This window comes from Chionomys nivalis, chromosome 18 (genome assembly GCF_950005125.1).
Source record: "Chionomys nivalis chromosome 18, mChiNiv1.1, whole genome shotgun sequence".
Taxonomy (NCBI): domain Eukaryota; kingdom Metazoa; phylum Chordata; class Mammalia; order Rodentia; family Cricetidae; genus Chionomys; species Chionomys nivalis.
Window position 1 is genome coordinate 63,305,760 of NC_080103.1, and position 24,086 is coordinate 63,329,845.

Below are 24,086 nucleotides of genomic sequence, written 5' to 3' on the forward strand. Positions count from 1 at the left end.
AAGTGCTTCTGATCGCTGAGCTGTCTCTTCTAGATTCTAGGATTTTATTTTCTTCCAGCCATTCCCTCTGTCAGTATCTGCAGATGTTAACTTATCTCTAAACAGGAGAGTAGGGATCCTTGAGAGAGAATGGAATTAGTCCAGTAGATCATGGGCACCTTTTTTAGTGTCTGAATAAAACTGATTGAAAGCACATCTCACACATAGTGACAGTCATCTTCTAGTCTGTGAAGCAGCAGTCCCAGAGCTGTGCATGTGTTTGTAAGCATGCATGTATGTGTGAGTGCTGGAACTGCAGTCAGGAGGCTTGGGTATTTGCTTACCCTAGAGCAAAGTGACCGGATTTCCTTATAATTAGTGTGACAGACTAGATTTAAAAATGGATTTTGTTCTGATGGTGGCTATTGCTACCCCTGTTTAATATTGGGGCTGAATACATGGAACACTATCAAACAGAAGAAATTAATGTGCTGTTTGCCAGTTAGCTCTGATGAGCCAATTGCTGCATAAATGTATGTAAAAAACTATCTGGTGTTAAGTCTACAGACCCGACTGATGCCTGTTCATTCAAATGGAGACAACTTGATTCATGTACGATATCATGAAATGTATTCTATTGTATTTGAATTGCTTAAGGGCTCTTTAAATGACATTTTAAGAAGCTGTAATTTTTCAAATTAGAAATTAAAATATAGTTTACTGGATGTAACTATAGAATAGAGCAGAATAATAAGAATGAAGTACATAGATTTTCAGCTTTAGTCAGAAATTAAAGGAAACCCTTGTGAACTATAGGCTTATTTTGGCTCTGGCATAGTGGAGCAGATGTTGGCTTAGTTTCTGGTGCTGTGAATGTCTGCTGAAGGCAGATCATAGTGGGACAGGAAAAACACAGTTTTGTGGGTTTTCTTTTTCTTTTCTTTCTTTCTTTTCTTTTTTTTTGAAACAGGATCTTCTGTTTCTCCTAAGTAGGAGAAACAGATTTCTCCCCAGATTTCTGATCCTCCTGCTTCATTCAGCTTTGTGGCTGTGCACACCAAACTCAGTTAAGAACCTCTATTCTTGGTGAATATTTAAGTTTAGTTTGTCAATTTCTAATGTATGTGTATGTGAGGCTTTTGGTGATTGTGACATTGAATTTATAGATAAATCCATTACTATATAAAATGCTGCTTGAAGCTTTATGTTTATATGTATGTGTTGCTGGGTCTAGAACTTGGGGCTTCGTGTGTACCACAGCTTTTGGCTACCCCGGCATCAGTACTCTCCCATTATCTGGCTCCTTTGGGGCAGCTCCTGCTTTCTATAGGCTGTCATAAAGGATGGATCTCTTCAAAGCCAGTCTTTTCTTTTGCAGTCACTGCTAGTTTAAAGTAAGGATCTGGCCTCCCCAGGCATTTGTAAAGTCTCTAGCAGTCTGCTAAAACAAGCCACAGTTTACCAGCCCCAGTTCTTAGTGGGACATATCCCTTTGACCGGGGACATACTAATAATATAAACGGGGAGGTGGGGAGGTAGGCCAGGTGGCATGTGCTCTTCGGAGTTGGAGGCAGAGAGAGCAGGAGCTCAAGGTTATCTTGGGTACGCAGTGAACTTGAGGCCAGTTTGGGCTACCCAAGGTCTGTCTTTAAAACAACTCAGAACAAAAATCCTTTCCTTCTTTAACCAAAGTGTAGTGGTGTTACTCTTGACTGTCGTTCACCTTATTTCTCCCTAGCAGTTTTCAGTTTGCACCGCCTCTCCCTAGTTTAGTTACTCTTGCTGGCTCATCCTACAGTGATTGAAAGTCAGGCATTGAAATTTGACCTTAAAGACAGTCAATAGGTAACTCCTTGTGTTGTCTCTCCTTTTGCTGTTTCCTGCCATAGTTGAAATAAATACATCAATTCATATTCTTCACTGTAATTCTCTTTGCTTTAAAAATTATTATAAGCTGGGCAGTGATGGTGCACGCCTTTAATTCCCGCACTTGGGAGGCAGAGGCAAGTGGATCTCTTGAGTTCGAGGCTAGCCTGGTCTACAGAGCAAGTTTTAGGACAGGTAGTGCTACATTGAGGGACCCCTATCTCCAAAAACAAAACCATAAAGGTGGAACCCTCCACAAGTCTGTAGAGCTGCTTTCTGTGGTTTTATTTGACCTGTGATTGGTTTTTTGTTTGTTTGTTTTAAAAGATTTATTTATTTATTTTGTTTACAGTGTTTTGTCTGCATGTATGCCTGCAGGCCAGAATTGGGTACCAGATTTCATTAGAGATGGTTGTGAGCCACCATGTGGTTGCTGGGAATTGAACTCAGGACCTCTGGAAGAACAATCAGTGTTCTTAACCTCTGAGCCATCTCTCCAGCCTGTGTTTTTTGTTTTGTTTTGTTTTTTGAGCTGACATAGTGCTGTGCATTTATAACTCAGGCACTTGGGAGACTATTGCTGAAGGCTCTTGAGCCCAGGAGTTTGGGTTGTGGGAAACCTGCAGGAGAATTCAGCCCTGTACCCCCACCAGTATGAATAGACCTGGTCTTGTATTTTTGTTTTGTCTTTTTCCCTGTTTGGGGACAGTCTCACGTAGTTCAGAATGGCCTTGAGGATGACCTTGGTCCTCATGCTTCCATTTCCCAGACATCTGTGCCTTTCTAGTGACTATGACTCTTAGGTTTTTTCCCTGCTGAATTGCTTGTTGATATATTTTTTTCTGCTACTGCTTTAAATTTTTTGAAGCCAGTATGTGCATATCTGTCTGTGCTTCTGTATCTAGCATAGTTCCTGGAAGAATTTTAGATAACTGAGACAGTGAAGAAGAGGTAGTTACTTGATGCCATTTGGGAAAGCACAAAAACAGCAAAACAGCAAGGAGTTTTATTTAGAGACAGTAATAGAGACTGCAGAGGAGCAGTGGCTTACTTGAGCTAGCGCACTCAGGAGCCACAGATAGTGTTTGCAGCTTTCTTTTAATGAGTCTGTGAAGAGGGTAAATTGGTGGCTAGAGGAGGAGTATGATGGTTTCTGTTTTGATTGACATGCTTGAGTTACCTGTGTATGTCCTTTACGGTGATGCATCTGATCTTAAATGTTTTGCATGTCTAATCATGCATTGGCATCAGATGACAAATAAATTTTTCTCCCAAAAATTTCACTCAGGAGCAGTGGTGGCACACATCTTTAATTCCAGGGCTCAGGAGGCAGAGGCAGGAGGATCTCTGTGAGTTCGAAACCAACCTGGGTCTACAAGAGCTAGTTCCAGGGCAGGCTCCAAAAAAACTAGAGAAACGCTGTCTTGAAAAACAAAAAAATAAAACAAAATAAAAAGCCTCACAAAAGGTCACTCAAAATGACAGTCTGTTTTACTGTTCATTATCCAGCTGAATATGTTGTAGGACATGTGTGAGTGGAGTCATGGGGTTATGAAAGGGTTGCTGGGGAGGAGCCCACTGTATGTATTGTTTGGAGTGGTGCGTGAGGAATTTGGGGTTGCTAAGCTTTCCGCCTCAGTATGTTTTAACTTTACATTTTAAATGTGATATTCTCACTCCACGTTCTACACTCTCCTTTCTCTTTCTCTTATTGGCAGCCGGTAAGAAGACAGTCCCTTACCCCTCCTCCTCAGAACACTATTACGTGGGAAGAATACATATCTGCTGAAAATGGAAAGTAGGTGTCTTTCCCCCTTTGGTTTATGTTTTCTTTGGACCTTAGGAAGAAAATTTATTAAAACAGTCTATTTAGATACAAGAGTTTTGAGAGTATACTATTGATGTATTTTTATCTAAAGCTATTGTTACAACTTTAAGAAATATAAAGTAGGCATGAGAAAAAAATCCCCAAATTTTGTGTGCATTGTGAATCTAGAGCCTTCTTTTTACATCCCTTCTGTCAGCCACACACACCGATAAGCAAGAACCTTGTAGGACTAGTTCTAAGGGAGTGCTGCTTTTCAGCTCCCTTGTCTGGCAGACTGCTCTTAGCCTTGCTGATGCGTTAGCCACCCAGTTTGTTTCCCCCCTGTCACCATTCATTTCATTGACTGCTCAGCATCTTTCCATAAACTCGTGCTTACTCTGTATCACTAACCTGGAGAGGAGTAGGCACAGCAGCCCTCTCCCTTTACTGTGCATCGATTAGAGGAGAGCTGAGTGAATAAAGGTGATTTGGAATGGACAAATGGATGTTTATTTTGGTTCACCTATGTTTCCTTTGGTGGAGAATAAAATAGCCCCCCTTGCACCTACCACTCCCACCCACTCCACTGTGTTCAGGAAGAAGCTGCCTTGTTTTTCCTTACTGAGAGGTGTGCTGTGATCACAGGTTTTCTACATTCTGTTCTAGTGTTAAAGTGTTGGATGGACATAACTTTTTACAGTGTTGGGCATAGTCTTTTTGTGAGTGACCATTGTTTTGCTTAGCCTTTGTTAGATACCCCAGCAGGTCAGAGGAAACCATTGTGTAGTCACTGGCGTGTGCTAGATAGTTCAACAGAACTTTTAAACAGGGCAGGAAAGCCCAGTCGCACAACTCAATGGAATAAGGAAGGAAGGTCTCAAGCCTGTCCACTCTGCTCACTCTGTTAATAGAAGGGGTGTTTGCCACAGTGGAGTCACAGACACCAAAAGAAGGAGCCTTAAATTTATTATAGCTTTAACAGTGCACATGTACACAGTGCACCTGTACACAGCTTTAACAGGGCACATGTACACAGTGCACCTGTACACAGCTTTAACAGGGCACATGTACACAGTGCACATGTACACAGTGCACCTGTACACAGCTTTAACAGGGCACATGTACACAGTGCACATGTACACAGTGCACCTGTACACAGCTTTAACAGGGCACATGTACACAGTGCACTTGTACACAGCTTTAACAGTGCACATGTACACAGTGCACCTGTACACAGCTTTAACAGGGCACATGTACACAGTGCACTTGTACACAGTGCACATGTACACAGCTTTAACAGGGCACATGTACACAGTGCACATATGTACACAGTACACCTGTACACAGCTTTAACAGGGCATATGTACACAGTTCTTTAATCACAGTACTTTTATTGTTGAGTGCTAAGACTAAGTAGATAGTGAAAGAGATTAATTTTTATTTTCATAGTGATTTTTTTGTTCCTAAAAATGTTTATTATTAAAATTGTTTTATTCAGTATGAAATTCCTTGAGTATTAACGTTTGTTTCTTTCTTTTTTTTTTTTTTTTTTTTTTTAAGGGGGGTTTTTCGAGACAGGGTTTCTCTGTGGCTTTGGAGCCTGTCCTGGAACTAGCTCTTGTAGACCAGGCTGCTCTCGAACTCACAGAGATTCACCTGCCTCTGCCTCCCAAGTGCTGGGATTAAAGGCGTGCGCCACCACCGCCCGGCTCATTTCTTATATATATATATATATATCTTGTTTTTAGCATAATAATAATTCTGTAGACAGGGTAAGATAAGTGGAAGATTGGTGAGTATTGATAGAGAGTGATGAGTTCTCTGCAAGGCTCCCTAACAATGTTCTTTCTGTTGCAGGGCTCCACACCTGGGTAGAGAACTGGTGTGCAAAGAGAGCAAGAAAACATTTAAAGCCACTGTAGCCATGAGCCAGGAGTTTCCCCTGGGGATTGAGTCGTAAGTGTGTTGTTAACTACAAAATTTATGACAGGCACCATTATTTGCATCTGAGGTGTTGAAATGTGAAAAAAGCAGACAGCTCTTGGCTCAAGAGTGTGTACACCTGCCCATAAATTTTCTGGTTTACATAAATATCCATGCTTATAAAAACTGAAAGCATAGACATTTGTGGAATAAAAAGGTATTTTCTTCCAGCACATTAGTTAGACTGTTTTTTCAACTATGCTTCTGAATGCAGAGCCTGAGAATAGTCCCGAGTTTTCCACACAAGTTTCTGTGCTTTATGAGCCAGGATGTCTTGGATTTCAACAGTGATCATATTTATGTCAAATCATATATTTGTCTTTCTTCTCCTTTTTCTTGGAATTTATAGTACCAACCTCCTACCACTTACTCTGTTGTTCTTTACTACTACTTCCTTCACTTCTTCCCCTTCCTCCTCCTCTCTACTCTTCCTCCTTTCTTCCTCTCTTCTTCTTTCCGCTCTTTTTGTTTGTTTGTTTGTTTTTGTTTTTGTTTTTCAAGACAGGGTTTCCCAGTAGCTATGGAGCCAGTCTTAGAACTCACCCTCTAGACCAGGCTGGCCTCAAATTCAGAGATCCGCCTGCCTCTGCCTTCCGAGTGCTGGCATTAAAGGCGTGTGCCACCACTGCCCAGATATAATTTTCAACAAAATCTGTTCACACTACCTGCCTTTGTTACCCTGAAGCTTTAGAAGGTCAGATAGAATATTGTACAGAGCCTCTATGTAAGCTAGAGGTCACACATGGGTAGAAGCTGGAGGTGATGTGAGAAGGGAGTCAACAAACATGAAGAGATAGCTCTGGTCCCTGTTAAAGGAATGCAGGTGATTTTATAGTGTGCTTGGAATTAACTCCAGAGAGCCTTAAGACATGAGAAATAGATGTATTAGTGCATGTGATGAGTGTAACCACTGTCCTAGGAGAAAGGAAATCAAGAAATGCTGCATACAGAAAATAGACAAGAATCCATTCTATAACAGAAGAAATGTTATTGCTGTGGAAAAACACGCTGAGAACATAAAATCAGTGTAGCTAGATCGCTCCTGAGATGAAGGACAAGAATGAGATGAAGAAGAGATGGAAAGGCCAAAGGAATACTAAACTGAGCAGAGAACAGCACTATTCACAAAACAAAATCATCAGACACAGTGGACAAGAGTAGATGTGGCTGAAATTAAATTTTGACAGGAGATGAAGTCAGAGCCATGACTGAGTACAGAACTGGATCCACTTACCAGCTTCCAAGAGTGGGGGCTGGTGTTCGAGATGTGATAGACATGTCTCTGTAGGAAAGGGCAGAGTCTGTGAGATAACATTTCATTCCAAGATGGGAAAAAGCCGGTACAGAACAATCCCATGGAAAAATTGTCCCTTTAAATGACAAGGTTTCTTTGCTTTGATGGGACCTCACTCTAGCCCAACCTTCCTGGAACTCCCCTAGTCTCCATGCTTCAGACTCCTGAGTTTTGGGATCATATGAATTTTCACATGTAAGCTACTCTTCCTGGTTCCAGATAAACTTCTGTTTTTGTTTTTGTTTTTTTCTCATGTGATTGAACCTAGTACCTTGCTCATGTTGGACAAATATTCTACCATGACCTCTCTAGCTTAGCTCTCAGTTATTAAGAAACAAATTTAAGAGATTTGGGCAGAGAAAGCATAGCAATCACTCACCCATAGTTTTTGACACAGGAAAGGGTAAATTATGCTCAAGTTCACAATCCCAGCTATTTGGAGACTGAGGCGGGAGGATCAGAACTTCAAGGCCTGCCTGGACAAGTTAGTGAGACTATATATGTCTCAAGAATTTTCAAAAAGTAAAAATATAAAAAAAAAAGTGCTGGGATTAAGCTCAGCAGTAAGTGCTGACCATGTATACACAAGATCCTGGGACCAACTCTCAGCCCCAGAAAAAAAAGTAAGTTAAAGGAAGTAGTGCGATCTATGTGTATCCAGCTGTTGCTTACTTAGGAAAGCAAAGCGGTTAAGGTTTAATGTGTGTTTAACTGTTGTTTACACAGCAAGACACTGGAAGATACGCCCTGTTGGAAGGAAAGTAATAGTAGGTGTTGGAATAGCACAGCCAGAGGCTGGAAGGAGCTGTTGTGTGACTCTGTTGTATAGGACACTGAAGAACTCTGGGATCTAGGCAAAGGGGTTGGTTATGTGATCTCAAATTAACCAGGATTAACCCTACTAACCTAAAAGTGAAGTCAGTCATGAAAATAGAAGAAAACAGATGCATCCCAGAAAGACTGAGGACTTAGTCTGCCTCAGTTTATCTTGTTTGAGCTGTGCAGTTCAGGAACAACCTTAAGGACATAAACCGTGAAAACATTATTCTTTCATTTTTCAGATTATTGAATGTTCTGGAAGTAATAGCACCCTTCAAGCACTTTAACAAGCTTAGAGAATTTGTTCAAATGAAACTTCCTCCAGGCTTTCCTGTAAAATTAGGTAAGACAAAATTTAGGTATAATTTTAGTGTTCTTTATTTTTAATTCAAATTTAGTAGGATATATTTTTAAAGGGCAGTGAATGTACCAGTTGCTTCATTTTTTTTGTTTGTTTGTTTTTTGTTTTTTGGTTTTTTTTTTTTTTTTTTGGTTTTTTTGAGACAGGGTTTCTCTGTGGTTTTGGAGCCTGTCCTGGAACTAGCTCTTGTAGACCAGGCTGGTCTCGAACTCACAGAGATCCGCCTGCCTCTGCCTCCCGAGTGCTAGGATTAAAGGCATGCGCCACCACCGCCCGACCAGTTGCTTCATTTTTATTAAGGTTTTAAAAAATTATTATTTAAGTGTGTTGGTGTTTCTGTTAAAATGTCTGAGAAATAACAATAGCAGATAAAAGTTTTGATTTCTTTGTGATTTAAATGAAATGAAATATAAAGGTCATGGGAGCACCTCCTGCAGGAGAGTGTGTGTGAACATTTAAGTCACTAAAATAAAGAAGCACAGAGATACATAATGAAACAAGGTGCAGACTGCACAGCACCAGTAGGAGAAATTTAAGAAACCTTTGCGGCACACTGGTTCCTATGCAAGTTGCAGGAAACAAACCATTTAGCATTCACGTTGGAAGTCGGGAAGTAGAATTCTGCATCAGTTTACTAAGCTTTCCCAGCAGTTGCCACAGGGTGCCTTTTGCAGCAAGAACTTACTCAGGGAGAATCAAATGAGCAGAGCAGGTGAATATACTCTACAGATTCACTTACCTTTTGGGCCAGAAACTCTTCTATGATTGCTGTGCTCAAGTAATGTCACTTGAAAGAGAAATCAGGGGATGTTTCTCTACGGAAGCCATTGGAGCCCACTGCACAGGCTTGGGTGTTGTGTATTGGGTTCCTCTGGAAATGCAGTTGTGTGCAGGAATGTGGCCTACTCGAGTGGATTGTCTCAGATGGCATCTGACAGTGTCTCACCATTTGTTCTCCAGATATCCCCGTGTTTCCCACGATCACAGCCACTGTGACTTTTCAGGAGTTCCGATGTGATGAATTTGACGGGTCCATCTTTGCCATCCCTGAAGACTACAAGGAAGACCCAAGTCGTTTTCCTGACCTTTAACTGATCCAGAAGAGCAAGAGACGCCAGGTGGCAGGGACATTGCTTCTGTAAGCGGAGGGTCAACACATCAGTGATGTGATGAGAAACGGACCTCTATTAAAATGTCCGAAGCTTCCTGATGTGCCATTCATCTTTTTAAAGTCACTTCTGTCTGTAATAGTTTGACACCCAGTGACCCTGAGACCTTCCTATGTAAAGCAGCTGTGAGTGCTGTGATTTCTTTTTAAAGATTTTTACACTTCCTGTTGAAATATATATGCATATAAATATATCTATAGCTATATCTAAAACACTCCTGGACCATTAATGTAAATTCAGTGTCTTAAGAGATCTGAAACCCTTTGAAATGCATCACCTCTATCCAGGGTGGCATGCATAAATGTTCCTTTAAATTTTGTTTTCATTATTGTGTATAGTTCTGTAATTTGAATGTTCAGTGAACTAGAAGGAAATGAGTTTTCTGAGGTGAACAGAGCAATGGTAGTCATCAGTTGCATTTACAGCCTGCTGCAATACATTCCGAGGAAGTGCTCCCTGCAGGGAATGCGGTGCCCCGCCCCCCAGCACCTCAGTAACAGTTGCATTTACAGCTGCAATGCATCCAGTGGGAGTGCTCCCTGCAGGGAATGCGGTGCCCCCAGCACCCTTGTGCAGCTCATCGTGGTGCTCTTTGTTTTACCTGAATCCCTTTTCAGTGGGAACTGTTTGTTACTGATCTTCTTTTCATAGAACCTCTTTTTTGTTTGTTTGTTTTTGTTTTCCTAACCTTGAGTTTAAAGGTTCTTGTTGTGTTGATAGGTACGGTAACATGCTTACAGCTAGCCCTCTCCTAAGTATCAGCACTTTAAACAAATTCCAAATTTTTAAACTTGCTTTCTAGTAAGTGCACATAAGTCAGATTATTTTTAAAGGAATATTAGTGCATTGGTGTCAATTTTAAAAAATACATATTTTGGACAACTATGTATGTAATGCTTTCAAAATAAGGTAAAAACATTTTATATGCTACAATATATTTGTTATAGGCTAAAAGTCCAGAACATGCAAGATTGAGTTCTTATTTTTTTTTTTAAGTCACAGGAAAATATTTACTGATTTCTGTCTCCAAAGTGTTAAAAATCATGTATTACTCATTTTTGCACTTAAAATTTTTTCATATTTATTACAAGATGTTTTGAAGGTCCAAGAATGAGAATAAATTAGGGAGACTAATGTCTGAGTCATAAGGAATCATGTTGTATTAAAGACTCATCTGAATATTTGTAAATGTGTCCTGATGAAATGTGTCAAGGATGCACCTGTCAGGCTGTTATAGAGTGACCCGTAGTTTACACTTTTACCAAGATTTTAGAGACTTTTATTGAAGAGATGACTTATTTAAAAAAAATCCAAAGCATCAGCTATCAGATATTTATCTCTGTACGGTTACATCTCACATAGTGAAGCCACCTTGCATATGTTGTTTTATTACTTTTTATAAGAAAAATAATCAAGAGTTAAAAATCCAAAGCCCTAACCACTCCAGTAAGATAATTTTAATAACTGGGAAGCCCAGAGCTAGCTTGATGGAATGGAGGGTTGTTGGTCCCTGGCATTTAGATAATGGCTGATCCAGTGACTTAAGTTCTGTTGTCATTTGTAAGGTCTGAGGTTCAGAAAGGCAGTGACCACTGCTGCTTTAGGCTCCCTGGCCCTGTAGACCATGTAGGACAAAACGATAAATTGTAGCTTGAGACTTAGAACTTGTTACCATGTGAATATTTTGCTGGATTACACTGGAGGCAGGACTACTGAAAATCGCTGCACTGGATTGTACTACTGAAAATTGTTGCACTGGATTGTTTTAAGACTTAATTTTTCTCTAACAAATAGTAGATTCAGATTTTCCATTCCAAAATATTTTTTCTCTGATCACAAAGAAAAATGTATCTCTTAAAATGATGGGAAAAAGGAGTTAATAATTAATGCAAATAAACTTTTCACAATATTAGATTTTCATGATGTGCCTTTTAATCCTGTTAATGAAATGATTTAAGGTCAGTATTTTTTTTTTTTACAATCTTACATGCAGATCACTTTTGAAATGTAGATAGGTAAAATTCTGTATTGTAAATTTAAAAAATTTAAGCTAGTAGTAGGGGACCCATTCCTGAAAGGTGTGATACCTCATCATTCAGGTGAAATCTGTAGATATGGTTCCCATCTTCAAGAAACCATTCCTGAGACATGTCCTTAGTAGATATTCTTGGGCAAAGAGCTGCAGTTTTGTGGAACAGAGCCTAGCATAATCCTCAGAGAAGCTGAAGCCCTACAGCAACTGATAGGAGCAGATGCAGAAACCCACAGTCAAACATTAGGCAGAGTTCAGGGAATCTGGGGAGGAAGAAGGATTTTAGGAGCCAGAGGGGGGTCAAGGACACCACAAAATCAGCTAACCAGGGCTCAGGGGATCACAGAGACCGAAGTGACAAGTTAGGGAGCCTGTATGGGTCTGACCTAGGTTCTCTGCATATATGCTGATTTTGTAGCTTGGTTTCTTCTTGTGGGACACACTGTGAGTGGGGGCTATCTCCTGTTTGATTTTGGGACTCCCTCCCACTGGTTGCCTCTCCAGCTTTGATATGACAGTATGGTACTGGTCTTACTGTAACTTGTTTTGTCATATTTGGTTGATACCCAGGGAGCCTGCTCTTTTTCTGAGGGAAAGCAACAGTGGATCTTGGGAAGAGGGGAGCTTGGGGAAAGAGGGCTGCTAGGAGAGGAGGAGGGGAAACTGCAGTAATGTATTAGAGAATTAAAAAAAAAAAGGCTGCAGTTAATAAAAGGCCTGTACAGCAGGTGCCATGGCTGAGTTAAGTCCATGTTGATGGCTGGAAACCTACATGATTATTAGCTAATAGCAAGCAGCTGAATGCCCAACTAAAGTTCCTGAATAAAATTGGGTTCTCAAGTCATGTGTAGTGGTACATGGATGTAGTCCACTCCAGCTATCAGGGAGACTGAGGCAGCAGGATCGAAATGTCAAAGTGGTTAGAGATGCAGCACTCTGGGCTGTGCTTGCCTTGTTTGAGATGCTAGGCTCAACCTCTACTTTCCATTAAGTCTACAGCAGATAGAGATCTGGTTCTGTGGGTCCAGCGAGACTGGTGGAGAGGATCCACTTTGCAGACAACTAATAATCAAAATTTGCCCATAGAATTGGACAGGATCACAAAGAACTAGCAAAATGAAGCTCAGCCAAAATTATGCATGGCCTGGTAAATTCTGAAGCTGAGTGTTTTTAAGATAAACATTCTGCGACAGAAACCTCAGGCAGCATTAGCTGCCTCTTAAAAGTTTCACAGCATGTCTGCAGTCAATTTTTAAATCTAGTTTCAGGTAAAAACAAAAAGCTGCTCCTTTCAGCTTGCGCTGGAACAGTACTTCTAACCCCTTTTGCCATACCCTCAGTGCATGCAAGTCTGTGGGCATTCAGTCAGGTCAGCTATTCCAAGCGTCCAAGTGAGGGACGATGCTGACTGGGAGGTGGGTTCTGGACAGCAATGTGAAGTTCAGGCTTTGTGTACCCATTCTGAGATGTCTTCAGCTCCAAAGTCACAAGTACCAAGATGAGGACATTTTCAGTCTGCTATGTGGGATCCATCCTATTCCAGCAGCCAACCCCTCCTTCCCTACAGATCAACCTGCAGCACCAGGTACAAAACTCAGTCAAGTCAAACCGTTCTCTAAAAACTAAAACTTCTGATTTTCTGATAGCTGCTATACGTATTCTGTGTAATGACAGACACTAATTTGGGAGCATCTTTAAGTATTTAAAATTTGTTTTTTATATCCAGTACTAAAAATTACATTTACCTTCTCATTAGACATAGTCCACTCATCTTCCCAAGGTGTAGCTGCCACCCAAGAGAACTGAACACCTCGAGCCTAGTGGTGCAATCTATGGCACTTATCTGTTACTGATTTTTAAAATGAGTGCCATCCACCAACCCAGGCTTATATTGGTAACGTGATGGCTTCTACAGCCCATGCTTGCCCCCTAGTGCATTAAGGCTTACCATGGGGCCATCATCTTTCACAAATTGCATAGCCTGAAATTTTTGACTTAAAACTAAGCAAAATAAATAAGGACAAATATTTTTCTAACAAAACCACTTTTATTTTTATTGGTTTACCACCAAATACAGAAGAGAACTCAATGTGGTGGCAGTGTCCACTTGGGTCCAACTGTTCGTCAGCTAAGAGGCATGAACTGCCAGAGCAGCAGCACCAACCGAGAAGTGTCCTAAATAAAGCTGCCTTCTGGTGACATCTTAAGTCACTGGCACTAGCTTTAAACTGAAGCTGTAGAAAAGTGAATGTCTGCATTAAGAGGTCACAGGCAACGGAATGAACTTTGGATATTGATTTGCTCTGGGAACTGCCAGTATTTTACTTGTTTCTTCCAGACCGGTGGTCATGCCACCACATGGTCCTTCCTTTTATCAGCTAAAGTTTTAAGCATATGTCAGCTACATTCAGCTTTGTTTTAAAAATGTAGTGGCTATTCAGATCACGAATGGAATTTGATGTATTTGTCACAGACCAAATTCCGGTTCATAAAATCTTTCTTAAAAAGTTACTCAACTACAAACTGTACAAATGCTGCATTTCTATAGAGCATTCAATTTATTTAATAATTTATATTCAAAACTTGAACACTACAAATCCCAGTCTCAATCTCTCTCTCAGCCACCCAACACTAGCCATTATCTAGTTTGGCAATACAATACAAACATTCGATCAACAACTTCCATACTATTTCAGAAAAGGCAAATTTCTGTAATTTCAATGAAAATATAAATTTACTAGGTATAGGTGAGATCATATTTATCCCCAAGACACTTGCACGACCCCAGTCCTACATCCAAAACACAAGCCATAATTTAGAAGGTTTTTGTTGACAATTTTGCGGGCATCTACCCTGAGGTGGTGTACTCCATTTAGCTACTGTGCTTGAACATGCAGAAGGGAAGAAACTGGTCTGAAGACTGATGAAGTAATGCCGTACATTCAACGTGTGAATAAACACAATGCAGTTCTACAGGAGCGTGACTTGTGAGTTTAAGGGTTTTATTATCAAAGTCCTGTAAAACAATTTCAGAAACTGTACATCAACATGGCACAGACGGTAGCCTACTTTTGTTTTTTACTGCACAAAAGTGAAGCTTTTAACTTCTGTAACTAAGAAAACAGTTACCTAGTCTGCATATAACATGGAATCACTGCATAAGATACTACTGCAATCAAAGTAACACAAATTTATTGGTTTTGTACAACTTGAGATCAAATAGTACATTATCAAGATTTGTCATATTTTAAAAGCACATTAAGGTCAATTTCAAATGCACCACCACCTCTTTTTGTTCAAACAGTAAGCTTTAAAACTAAAAAAAGTTGAAAAATGAAAATCAGGACGAGGTCATTTTCTTCTAGTGATGGGCTAGATAAGCAGGTTGTATTCACTGGTAGAGATGTGAAATAAATTATTGGGAACAAAAGTAGCTATGAAAATGTGAACAACTCTAATTCAAAACATCATATTTTACAGCCAGTTTTATTTGAAATTTTTTTTCTGTAATTTAAAGCCTACTTAGCCATCAAAAAAAGGTTAGTGCATATATAACCTTTGAAAGTTAAACAAAGCCACAAAAATTTAGCCACAAGGCTTTTCAAAAGGCTTATCTATCACAAATGCTTGTTTCCAGATGTAACTCTAAGAATGTTAATTTGTCATGTCAACAAGTAAGACCATTAAGTGGGTCCCCATGTTGGAGGGTTTCATGACATTTGGGGTAACATGCAATCAGTGCATTCCCTACATGGCTCTATCACGGCAAGGACTCAAACTCTAGAAATACTCTAAGTGAACGCACTGAGGATCATACGACAGAGACAAATCCATGCCTGCTGGAGATGCATGCAGCTGTTCATTTGTGTTGGAAGCAGCAGTTGCACAGCTGCTTGGTCACGCAAATGGATTATCACCATGGCAGTGCTGGTCACCCAGGTACCACTTTCTAAAAGCTTTTGTTGTAAAGAACTAGAGATCACAATTGGGTGTTCTGCAGCCATTGGTAATGTGCAGCTGTATACACCTAGGTGAGATGAACACACACAGCATTAGGTATCATGAGGAATGATACCGAGGCCCGTCTGCAGCCAGCTTCAGGGGCTCAGTCACTCATATCCATGTCTTCTTCGTGGTGATCATCCCCGTTCACTTTGGACTCTCGCAGGTCAGCCACCCCCTTCTCCACAGAGCACTCCTTGGTTTTAGGGGACATTGCTTCTGTTGGTCTCTTCTCCTCCTTCTTCTCCTTCTCGCTGTCATAGCCCTGCTCCTCTTCATCATAATCCCGTGTCACCTGCTTTGCCAAGGAGAATGGGCAAATAAGCTTCTTCAAAGGAAAAGCACTTCTTAAACTAGTGGCAGCCACCTTAGTGGCAGCACCCTGGCCTGTGTACTTACTTTGATGTCTTTGTCGCTCTCAGACTTCCTTTCCCGCTCCTTCTCCTTGTCTTTGCTCCTCTTCTTTTTACTTGTTGATCGTTCCCTTTCATCTCTGCTTCTTTCTTTGTCCTTATCTTTCTTCTTCTCTTTTTTATGTCTAGAAAGAACAGTTAAAATGTGCCTGTAAGAGCTACTTTGCAGGAACTTCCGGCAGTTTTATTCCTAAGCAGGCAACAGGTCTTAACTCTGGAGCTTAACCAAGCTCAACTGAAAGATCACAAAGAGCCAAATTTGAAATATATGAAATATCAGGCATTGAAAGTAAGAATCTAAGCTGGACCCAAAAGTGCATACTGAAAATCTCTAGAAAATAATGTCTGTAATTCCCCCAAAAGACAAAGTGAATGTAAAAAATCTAATAGTCTAATAACTTCATTTTCCGAATATCACAAATCACAATTGATACCCGTACCTCCGTGGGGATGGTGAACGGGACAGCTTTCTTTTAGGAGACCTGGGCTTTTTAGGAGACCTTGTACCACTCCTGCTTCGCCGCCGACGTCTCTCCCTAGAATCACAAATGTGCAAACTAGGCTTTAAAATTCGCCAGCTCCACTAGAAATTTCTACCGTTCAAGACCTGCCTGCCTCACAATACTGTTTTAGGCCAAAATAATCAACTGTGAGCCACCACCGCCCGGCTGTCTTTTTTTGAGACAGGGTCACATAATACAGTCTAGGTTAGCCTTGAATTTGGCATTCTCCTGTCTTAGCTCCCTGAGAGCTAGGCATGGGTTCTTTAAAAGGCAAAGATAGCCTTTCATCTAGTGCTGTAGTTTTCTGTGCCTCATCAGACCCAGTGCCAAATTCAATGCCACCAAATAGTATTTTCACTTTCTTCTCCAAATCTACTTTTCAGTTTTTGAAAAACATGGCATAGACCTTCTGGGACATTCATATAAGATAAGTCTAAGCATGTCTGAACTACATCTGATTGAATTGAACATTAAGAATATATTTTCTATGAAGATTGCCACACCACTTCCATTTTCAGTGTAATAATTAAATACAGTGACTGCCGTCAAAGAATGAGAGCACTTAAAATGCCGCCCATTCATTTATCATGAAACTACTACATGGGAAGTAAACATTCTTGAGAATAAGACACGAATATTGTAAGCATCACAGCAAAACTATCCTAACAATTCAGTATGCTCCAGTCATCAAAACTTGTCCAAGTCTCGTTTTCTCAATGTTGAGAGGTATTTTGAACATCTGTTGCCTACTGAAAAACACAGCTACCCCCTGCACCCCAGGCCCCAGGGTGCTGCCCTTACCTGCTTGCACTCCGAGAACGTCTGGCTGTACTGTAGCTTTTTGGTGGGGTTTTGGAACGTTTCTTTTCTTTATCTTCTTTCTTTTTGTCTCTAACAAACATAATTTAATAAAGTGTGAAGAAAGACTTATACTTCATTCCATGTAACTGCACTCTTGTGAGACATGGCCTATGTGTGATAAAATAATTTCTCTAAGCCTCATATTTTCTGATAGGTCACCTAGAAATTACCTCCAATAGTAAAGTGGCCTAAATGCTAAGAAAGTATTTAGAATGCTGGCTAGTTTCTTGTGTTTGGTGCAGAATTCAATGGGTTTAATCCCTGTCGGTGGGTCCTTTTCACTTGATTACAAGTTCCTGAGCTCTGTCACAATGTCAGAAAAGAACAAAGCACCACAGCCTGTCAGTCACTCCTTCCTTCAGGGAACACCTGCCCAGGAAACCACCGATCACAGACTAAGCAAAGTTTCTACCCTTTTTGCTACTGCAGACTGAGTTAATCAGTGGCATCCAAATACTTTCCTGCCACAATGGATAGGTAGGTACACAACCACACTCAAGTGCACAGCTCCTTCCCACTCATTTCTATTTAATCCCATAATGTTTGCTCTTCACTTTGTCTCCTTTCTCCTCTGGTTCTTCTGCTCCAGTAGTCATCTTCTCTATCACCAACTCTCCTACTGGGCTGCAGTGTATACTCTCCATTACTCCATACCATACACTCTGTGTGCTATACCACAGTGACCTTCCTTCAGCAACTCATCAATACACCTGAATTTATATAGCTATCACTTAACACTGGTCCTTCCCCTGTGACTATTTCTTTCAATAGAAAGTTCTTAAGGAAAGCAATGCCCAATTCCTTCTCCGTGTATGGAAACAGTTCCTTTCCTATCTGTTAAGGCACATGTTCACCAGCGATAAACGATTGGGGGTGGGGAGCAAAAGGGAACTACTATATCCTTAGTTATTCAAGACTAGACCATTGACTTAAAGAACCCATCTTTGAGTGAAAAGATGTCTTCTCTGATGCATTTACTTATTTTTAAACTTGTATGTATCTGCATGAATTTATGTGCACCAGAAGAGGGTGTTGGATCTACTAAACATGAAGTTATAAGCAGATGTGAGTCACTTGATGTCAGTTCCAGAAACCAAATCCAGGTCATCTCTAAGACTAGTTTTTTTAAAATAAAAAAAAAAAATACATTTTTACAAGTCCTTGATAAATTTTATAGGTCAGATCATGGAAGAAAAGACTTTCTCTAATATGGCTCCATGTTTAGACCATAAATGATCCTTCAGGAATGTTTCCAATCACTGATGATAACATGAAGATAAATGAACAAAGAACTAAGTGTCTGCTTGAAGCTCCGTCCTGAACCCAGACCCACGTCAGTGGCTGAATGGAAAAGAGGAAAGACAAGAGGGTAGATAACAAGGGTAGCTAAAAGAACTTATGACTAGAAAATGTTATAGGGGCTAGAGAGATGGCTTAGCAGTTAGCTTCTCTGGCCTCGGTGGGCACCAAGCATACACATGGTGCAGAGACAAACATGCAGACAAAACACTCATACACATAAACTTTTTAAAATTGTAAAAAAGTCACACCTTTAGCTTGGCAAGAGACAAGAAAACCAAAAACAGTATCATCAAGCCATAGCTTCTTTTCCATTTAGCCCCCTACCCATACCCTTACCTAGGTTGTAACATGGAAAGCACAGCACTGGGGACCTTTGGCTGCTGCGTGTCTGTTTACACAAATATACCTACCTGGCTTTGGACGTGCTCCTTGACCTTCTACCCCTCTCTCTGGAATGAGATCGTCTCCGTCTTGGACTTTTGGATCTCCTTCTACTTCTGGACTTAGAGTGTGATCGCCTCCTTGACCGGCTTCGTGACCGCCTAAAAATGTAAACGAGTAATACATGTGTGTATAGATCTAAAATGCACAAAACACTCACCTAAGAGATGAGTTAAGTATGAAACACTGGAGAAGAATTCCCCTCCCTTCAGCTGCTGTTGCCATTTAGCCCAGCTATCTTCTAGACCTCAGAAATTTTTAATGAATATGCTCACGTCTATGCATGTGCGCAATTGCACTCTATAAGCTGATGCCAGAAGACTTCATAACAAAACCACCCAAGAACCAACAAATATAGGTAACCTAAACTGAATATGTGAAGGATGTTTTCTTGAAGATGAACGAAGCATATTACACCCCTTAAGGAAAACAAATCTGTTGTCAATAATAAAATTTGGCTTCTAAGAAAAAATAAAAAATGTGAAAACTTGATGCTTCTAGGCAAGAGTTTTCTGATTCCTTAGTATTCTGATGAAATCTGAGGTGATATCAAATGCCCTGTCAAAGAACTGGATAGCAGCCAGAAATCATACTAATTTTGGGTAATTAACCAAAGAATAATGATTATAATTACCTGAAAATATTAAAACTATCCTTTTTCTAACTGCGTAGCCATGAACCTGGTTTTAAAATATGTGTGAACAAGGTTGATTATGATAAAAATAAATTGTATGAAATTCTTAAAGAATTAAAAATATGTGAGCTGCACATGGTAATGTGGTCTTTAATTCCAGGACTTGGAAGAAGCAGGTGGATCTTTGAGTTTGAGAATAGTTTGGTCTATATCATGAGTTCCAGGCCATCCAAGGCTAAGTATTGAGACCCTATTTCAAATAACAGCCTGCCCTTGCAAAGGAAAATAACAAAAGTGAACAAAAATATAGTATAAAAATTAGAATACAAAATCCTATTTGTTCGACTAAGCTAAAACTTTAGATTAGTGAAGTATAACAACCCCTTTTCACTATCAGGTGTTTTGGAGGTGGTTAAGTTTTTTTTTTTTTTTTTTTCGCAAAGCTCTGTAAATGAGATGGGTTAGCTATCAGAAATGTGTCTGACAGCTTCAATTTGTCAGATATAACCCACATAAACTAAAGTACACTGCCTTCATTTTCTTAAATTTGGAGGGAGACCTACTCCGTTGCAGAGAACTGTACAAAAGTGCGCAACCAGTGTGCGAGGTGAGAACAGATTTAGCCTTAACTCTTGCTAGGCAGACAGCATACAATTCCAAAGTCAAACACACAACACGTTTCAAGTTGTATGTTCTTTTCATACAAGCATGGCATTTTACTGTTTTCTAGCTTTCCTACCAGTGATAGGTCTTTATTTGCTTTGGTTTTAAGAACCACCTGCTCACCTTATACCTTTCTCCTAATATACTCAAAGCAACTTTCCCTTCTAGGATTCACAGCAGTAATAAACGATTAGACCCATTTTGCATAGGAAGTAGTTCTTAAGGGACAGAAGCTGCTAACCTGTGTCTGGACGACGAAGGGGTCCTCCTCCTTCTTGAGCGTGACCTTGATCTCGAATGTCTTCTCTTCTCTTCCTTCTTGTCTGGATTTAAAAGAAAAGGAAACTGTACCAAGAAGTGCTTAACCAGAGGTATATATATGAGATTCAGGAATGGAACTCCTCAGTCTCTGACTGTCCAGAAGCACATCTACCCACTGATACCCCAGAATTCTTTGTAAGTGACCATTTTATATACAGACTCACCAGGAAGCTTGCTCCAGTGACACGAATTACCTCAGTTTTCAGTAAATTCTATGGTGATTTGTAGTTGCTCGCTAAGATTTCCTCCACTATCTAATCTGAATTGTTCTGGAGGGCCCAAATGATCCCATAAGTCAGTATATGAAAGGCTATCTTTTTTAACTTTTTGATTTTCTGATTTGTTCTTCAGAAGGTTCTACTGCATCCTTTTTCCTTTTGGAATTTGTTCCACAAAAATACGTTCAATTCATGTACGAATATAACCGTTTTCAATCTGACTCAATGAAATGTTCTCATCACACATGCTTGTGTGTGGGCATCTTTAGGGTACCAAGAACAGTCTTTACCTCCTAAGTACTTGTGCCAAAATTCTACTCCAAAGCCATGATTCATTATCCTGTCACTGTACCTCAGTGACAGAATCGGACTGAATTTAGGAAGCTAGCTTTTTTCTGATACATTCCCATTCTTCTACTGGCATTTTCAAATGTGCTCTACCAAACATTTAAGCAAAACTGTCTCAGTCCCAACATACCAAATTTCTTTCTTCAAGACCTTTGGCAACTAAAGCTACTGCTGTTTTCACATGCTCACAGTCAATAAATGAGGCCACCAATTCAGTCAGGTTGTTTCATTCACAGGCTTTACTGTGAATGTCACAAATAAAGCCCTATCATCACAAAATTCATTATAAGTAAATCACAGTCACTTCAGCCTCAGTTATTAACAGCAGCAATTAGATCATAAAAACTTTAAAGAACCCAACTGTACATCTAAGACCCCTATCAATTACTTAACGCCTTATCAGATGATACCCTTAAAGTATCTATCAGTTTATTCTTTATACTTGAAAATTACTTTGTAAATAATAAATAAGAACATTTCCACTTACTAAGGAATAAGAATAAAAAAAAAACTTGAATCAAATATTTAATTGGCAAAATGTGCTTCATGGCCATAGATTCGCATATACGTAACATACACACACTAGGACAATGTATTTAATCAATCTCAGAAAGACAATCTATCAGAGCTAGTTCAGTGGTGGTATACCTGCTTTGAATCCACAAGCCTGCAGGTTCCTTGCCATGTCACATACCCAAAAGAACCTGACTGAAAAACTCTTATACGTGATTTATCTCTCAGATTAAAAACAAATCAAAAAACCCAAGAACATTATTCAACAACTTCTACATTTAGGCCACGACTAGCTTTATGAAGAACCACAATTCAACCAACATTCAAGGAAAATGTGTATGAACATATTACCTGGCTCAATAGCGGCAGAAATCAGGGACTGGGCCTCACGCACCCGCTTCATGGCTTCCTCTATTTCTTTACTAGAGGTGTCTGACTTCAGACTTGGTGAAACAAGACCAGCAGCTACATGATTCAATCTAAAGCAAACAATGAAGAAAGAAATAGTTTAAAATTTACCTTTTAGGTTACAGGTGGAGAGAAACTGAGGCAGTGGCCCATAGTTCACAAAATTGCACATGAAATCCTGACAACAAAGGTTAAAATCTGCCTTTAACTGTTTACACATGCCAATCAAAACAAAAAATCAAAAACCTAAATAAACCCAAAAACCTAGACAACAGTAATCCGTGGGGGAGATTGAGATGTCATTAAGTACAGGCACAAATGGTCCTTGAGATGGCTCAGCAGGCAAAACACTCTTGCTGCCAAGTCTCCTAACTGTGAACCAACTCCTTAAACCTTAACCTTCACACACACTGCACTGTATTATATGCATGCAAAGTACCCAGGACCCAGCCAAACTGATTTTTTTTTTAAAAATTCATTTTTTAAAGAGTGCTGGGTGTGGTGGCGCATTCGTTTAATCCTAGCACCTGAGTGGCTGAGGCAAGAACAATCTGTGAGCTTGAGGCCAGCCAAGGCTATACAATGGGGACAGCAGCAGTGAGGCCACACCAACCACGTCCTTTCCCTGCCACTTTAATGTGGACATGGGATACAGCTTCAATTTAGTTTATGGGGAAAAAGCCCCATTAATGTCACCATCAAATAGCGTGCAAGAGAAACTTAAGAACTAACACGGTAGTGTTAGTCCCCTAATAGGTACTTCCTTCTCGCACCACCCTGAGGGCTTAACCTCTGCTTTAAAAACCAAGTTTTCTCTTTGTGGCACCTCTGTACTTTCCCCATCTGAGTGCACATACTCTGTTAGCAATGAATGCTTAATACTGACAACAGAAAAATGTGGATTTTATTGGACTTTTTGAGTCAGGATCTTACTATGTAGCCCTAACTGGTCTGGAACTTGCCATATAGACCAGGCTAGTCTCTAGCTTACAGAGATCACATGCCTCTGCCCAGTCCCACAAGTGGGGAGATTAAAGACACCCAAAACAGACCCCTTAGTATTGGGACCTATTTCTGGATTTCCTTTCTTCTTTCTACAATGCGATATATAAAAGTGTATTAAGAATGTCCAAGAATGGTTAACTTTCTTCTGTTAACTCTATCTGTTCTACAATGTAACACATGACTTATGTCCTAAGAATAGCCACTCTCTATTAACAGTAACTCTCCTCACTCATTGGTTTAGTGGTATATGCCTGGAATCCCAGCACTTGGGAGGTAAGGATAGGAGTTTGAGACCAGGCTAGTTCACACAATGAATAAATGGCAAGGCGATGTTACATAGTGAGACTTATCTCAACAAGAAACAAAATAAGTATTCAATCATACAGTATTTAATCGAGGAGACAAAGGAGAAAGCTTACTTGGGATCAACAGTACTCATAAGCTTCAACAGCTGGTCTGCAGCAAGAGACTTAAAAGGGAAAAAAAAGTACAATGAGCACACAGAGATAAGTGATTGCTATTTTATTTTCTTAGTGTGTTTTAAAGTTCTAGGACAAACTGATAGCAGTGTAATGTTCGGTGTACGTCCTTAACAGACAGATTCAAGCTAATAATTCTAGCAACAGGTGATGTTTGTGGCTACAACTATGAAAAGGAAGCAGCAAGTTATCAAGAGCAAGACTGAGCAGCTTGGATTTACAGAATCAGCTCTTGATCATTCTAAAGACGTAAGAGGGAAAATAGTTCAAAGAATCAGAAAACAAAATCCAGAACTCCTTATAACAGAACATCTCCAAAAAGTAAGGACTTTGAAACAAAATATTTTTTTAAATGTGTAAAGGATTAAAGATTGATATAATTTAAATTCCTTTCAAACAAGTTAACAGAATAAAATTACTCCAACACAAGCAGCTAACCCTTACTTTGATATGCAAACTGAAGACTAATGAAAGAATCCTCTATGAAAACAAGGTTACAGATGAAAGGTAGAGAGATATACCTGAGAGTTCAAGTTTGTTCCTGGAAGCCCAAGAGCAGCAAGGGCAGGATCAAGAGCTGGAGCTCCCAATGCAGCCAGGGGAACAGCGCCAATCTGCAATGGTCAAGGTTTTCTTATATCAAACTTAGCTTTCTGTACTGGATC

General features: G+C 40.0%; 2 protein-coding genes across 7 annotated transcripts in view; one reads left to right on the forward strand and one right to left on the reverse strand.

Annotated features, from left to right (window-relative positions):
- Ankrd13c (ankyrin repeat domain 13C) overlaps window positions 1-11,180 on the forward strand; it is a 48,746-nt gene extending 37,566 nt beyond the window's left edge. The window contains exons 10-13 of the mRNA XM_057793620.1: window positions 3,564-3,643; window positions 5,510-5,608; window positions 7,991-8,091; window positions 9,070-11,180. Coding sequence (XP_057649603.1) covers window positions 3,564-3,643; window positions 5,510-5,608; window positions 7,991-8,091; window positions 9,070-9,200 — 411 coding nt within the window. The 3' untranslated portion in view covers window positions 9,201-11,180. The remainder of the gene's footprint in view (window positions 1-3,563; window positions 3,644-5,509; window positions 5,609-7,990; window positions 8,092-9,069) is intronic.
- Window positions 11,181-13,386: 2,206 nt separating this feature from the next.
- Window positions 13,387-24,086, reverse strand: part of Srsf11 (serine and arginine rich splicing factor 11) — a 29,027-nt gene continuing 18,327 nt past the window's right edge. For 3 of the 6 annotated variants that reach the window (XM_057793720.1, XM_057793719.1, XM_057793718.1), the window contains 9 exons: window positions 23,943-24,035; window positions 23,362-23,411; window positions 21,881-22,008; window positions 20,371-20,452; window positions 18,802-18,933; window positions 17,030-17,119; window positions 16,166-16,261; window positions 15,712-15,850; window positions 13,389-15,610 (listed from right to left, as the gene is read on the reverse strand). In XM_057793720.1, the coding sequence (XP_057649703.1) occupies window positions 15,416-15,610; window positions 15,712-15,850; window positions 16,166-16,261; window positions 17,030-17,119; window positions 18,802-18,933; window positions 20,371-20,452; window positions 21,881-22,008; window positions 23,362-23,381 (882 nt within the window). In that variant the 5' untranslated portion in view covers window positions 23,382-23,411; window positions 23,943-24,035 and the 3' untranslated portion in view covers window positions 13,389-15,415. Of the gene's footprint in view, window positions 15,611-15,711; window positions 15,851-16,165; window positions 16,262-17,029; window positions 17,120-18,801; window positions 18,934-20,370; window positions 20,453-21,880; window positions 22,009-23,361; window positions 23,412-23,942; window positions 24,036-24,086 lie in introns of all 6 variants that reach the window. The other 3 variants (XM_057793715.1, XM_057793716.1, XM_057793717.1) reach the window with 2 other exon arrangements.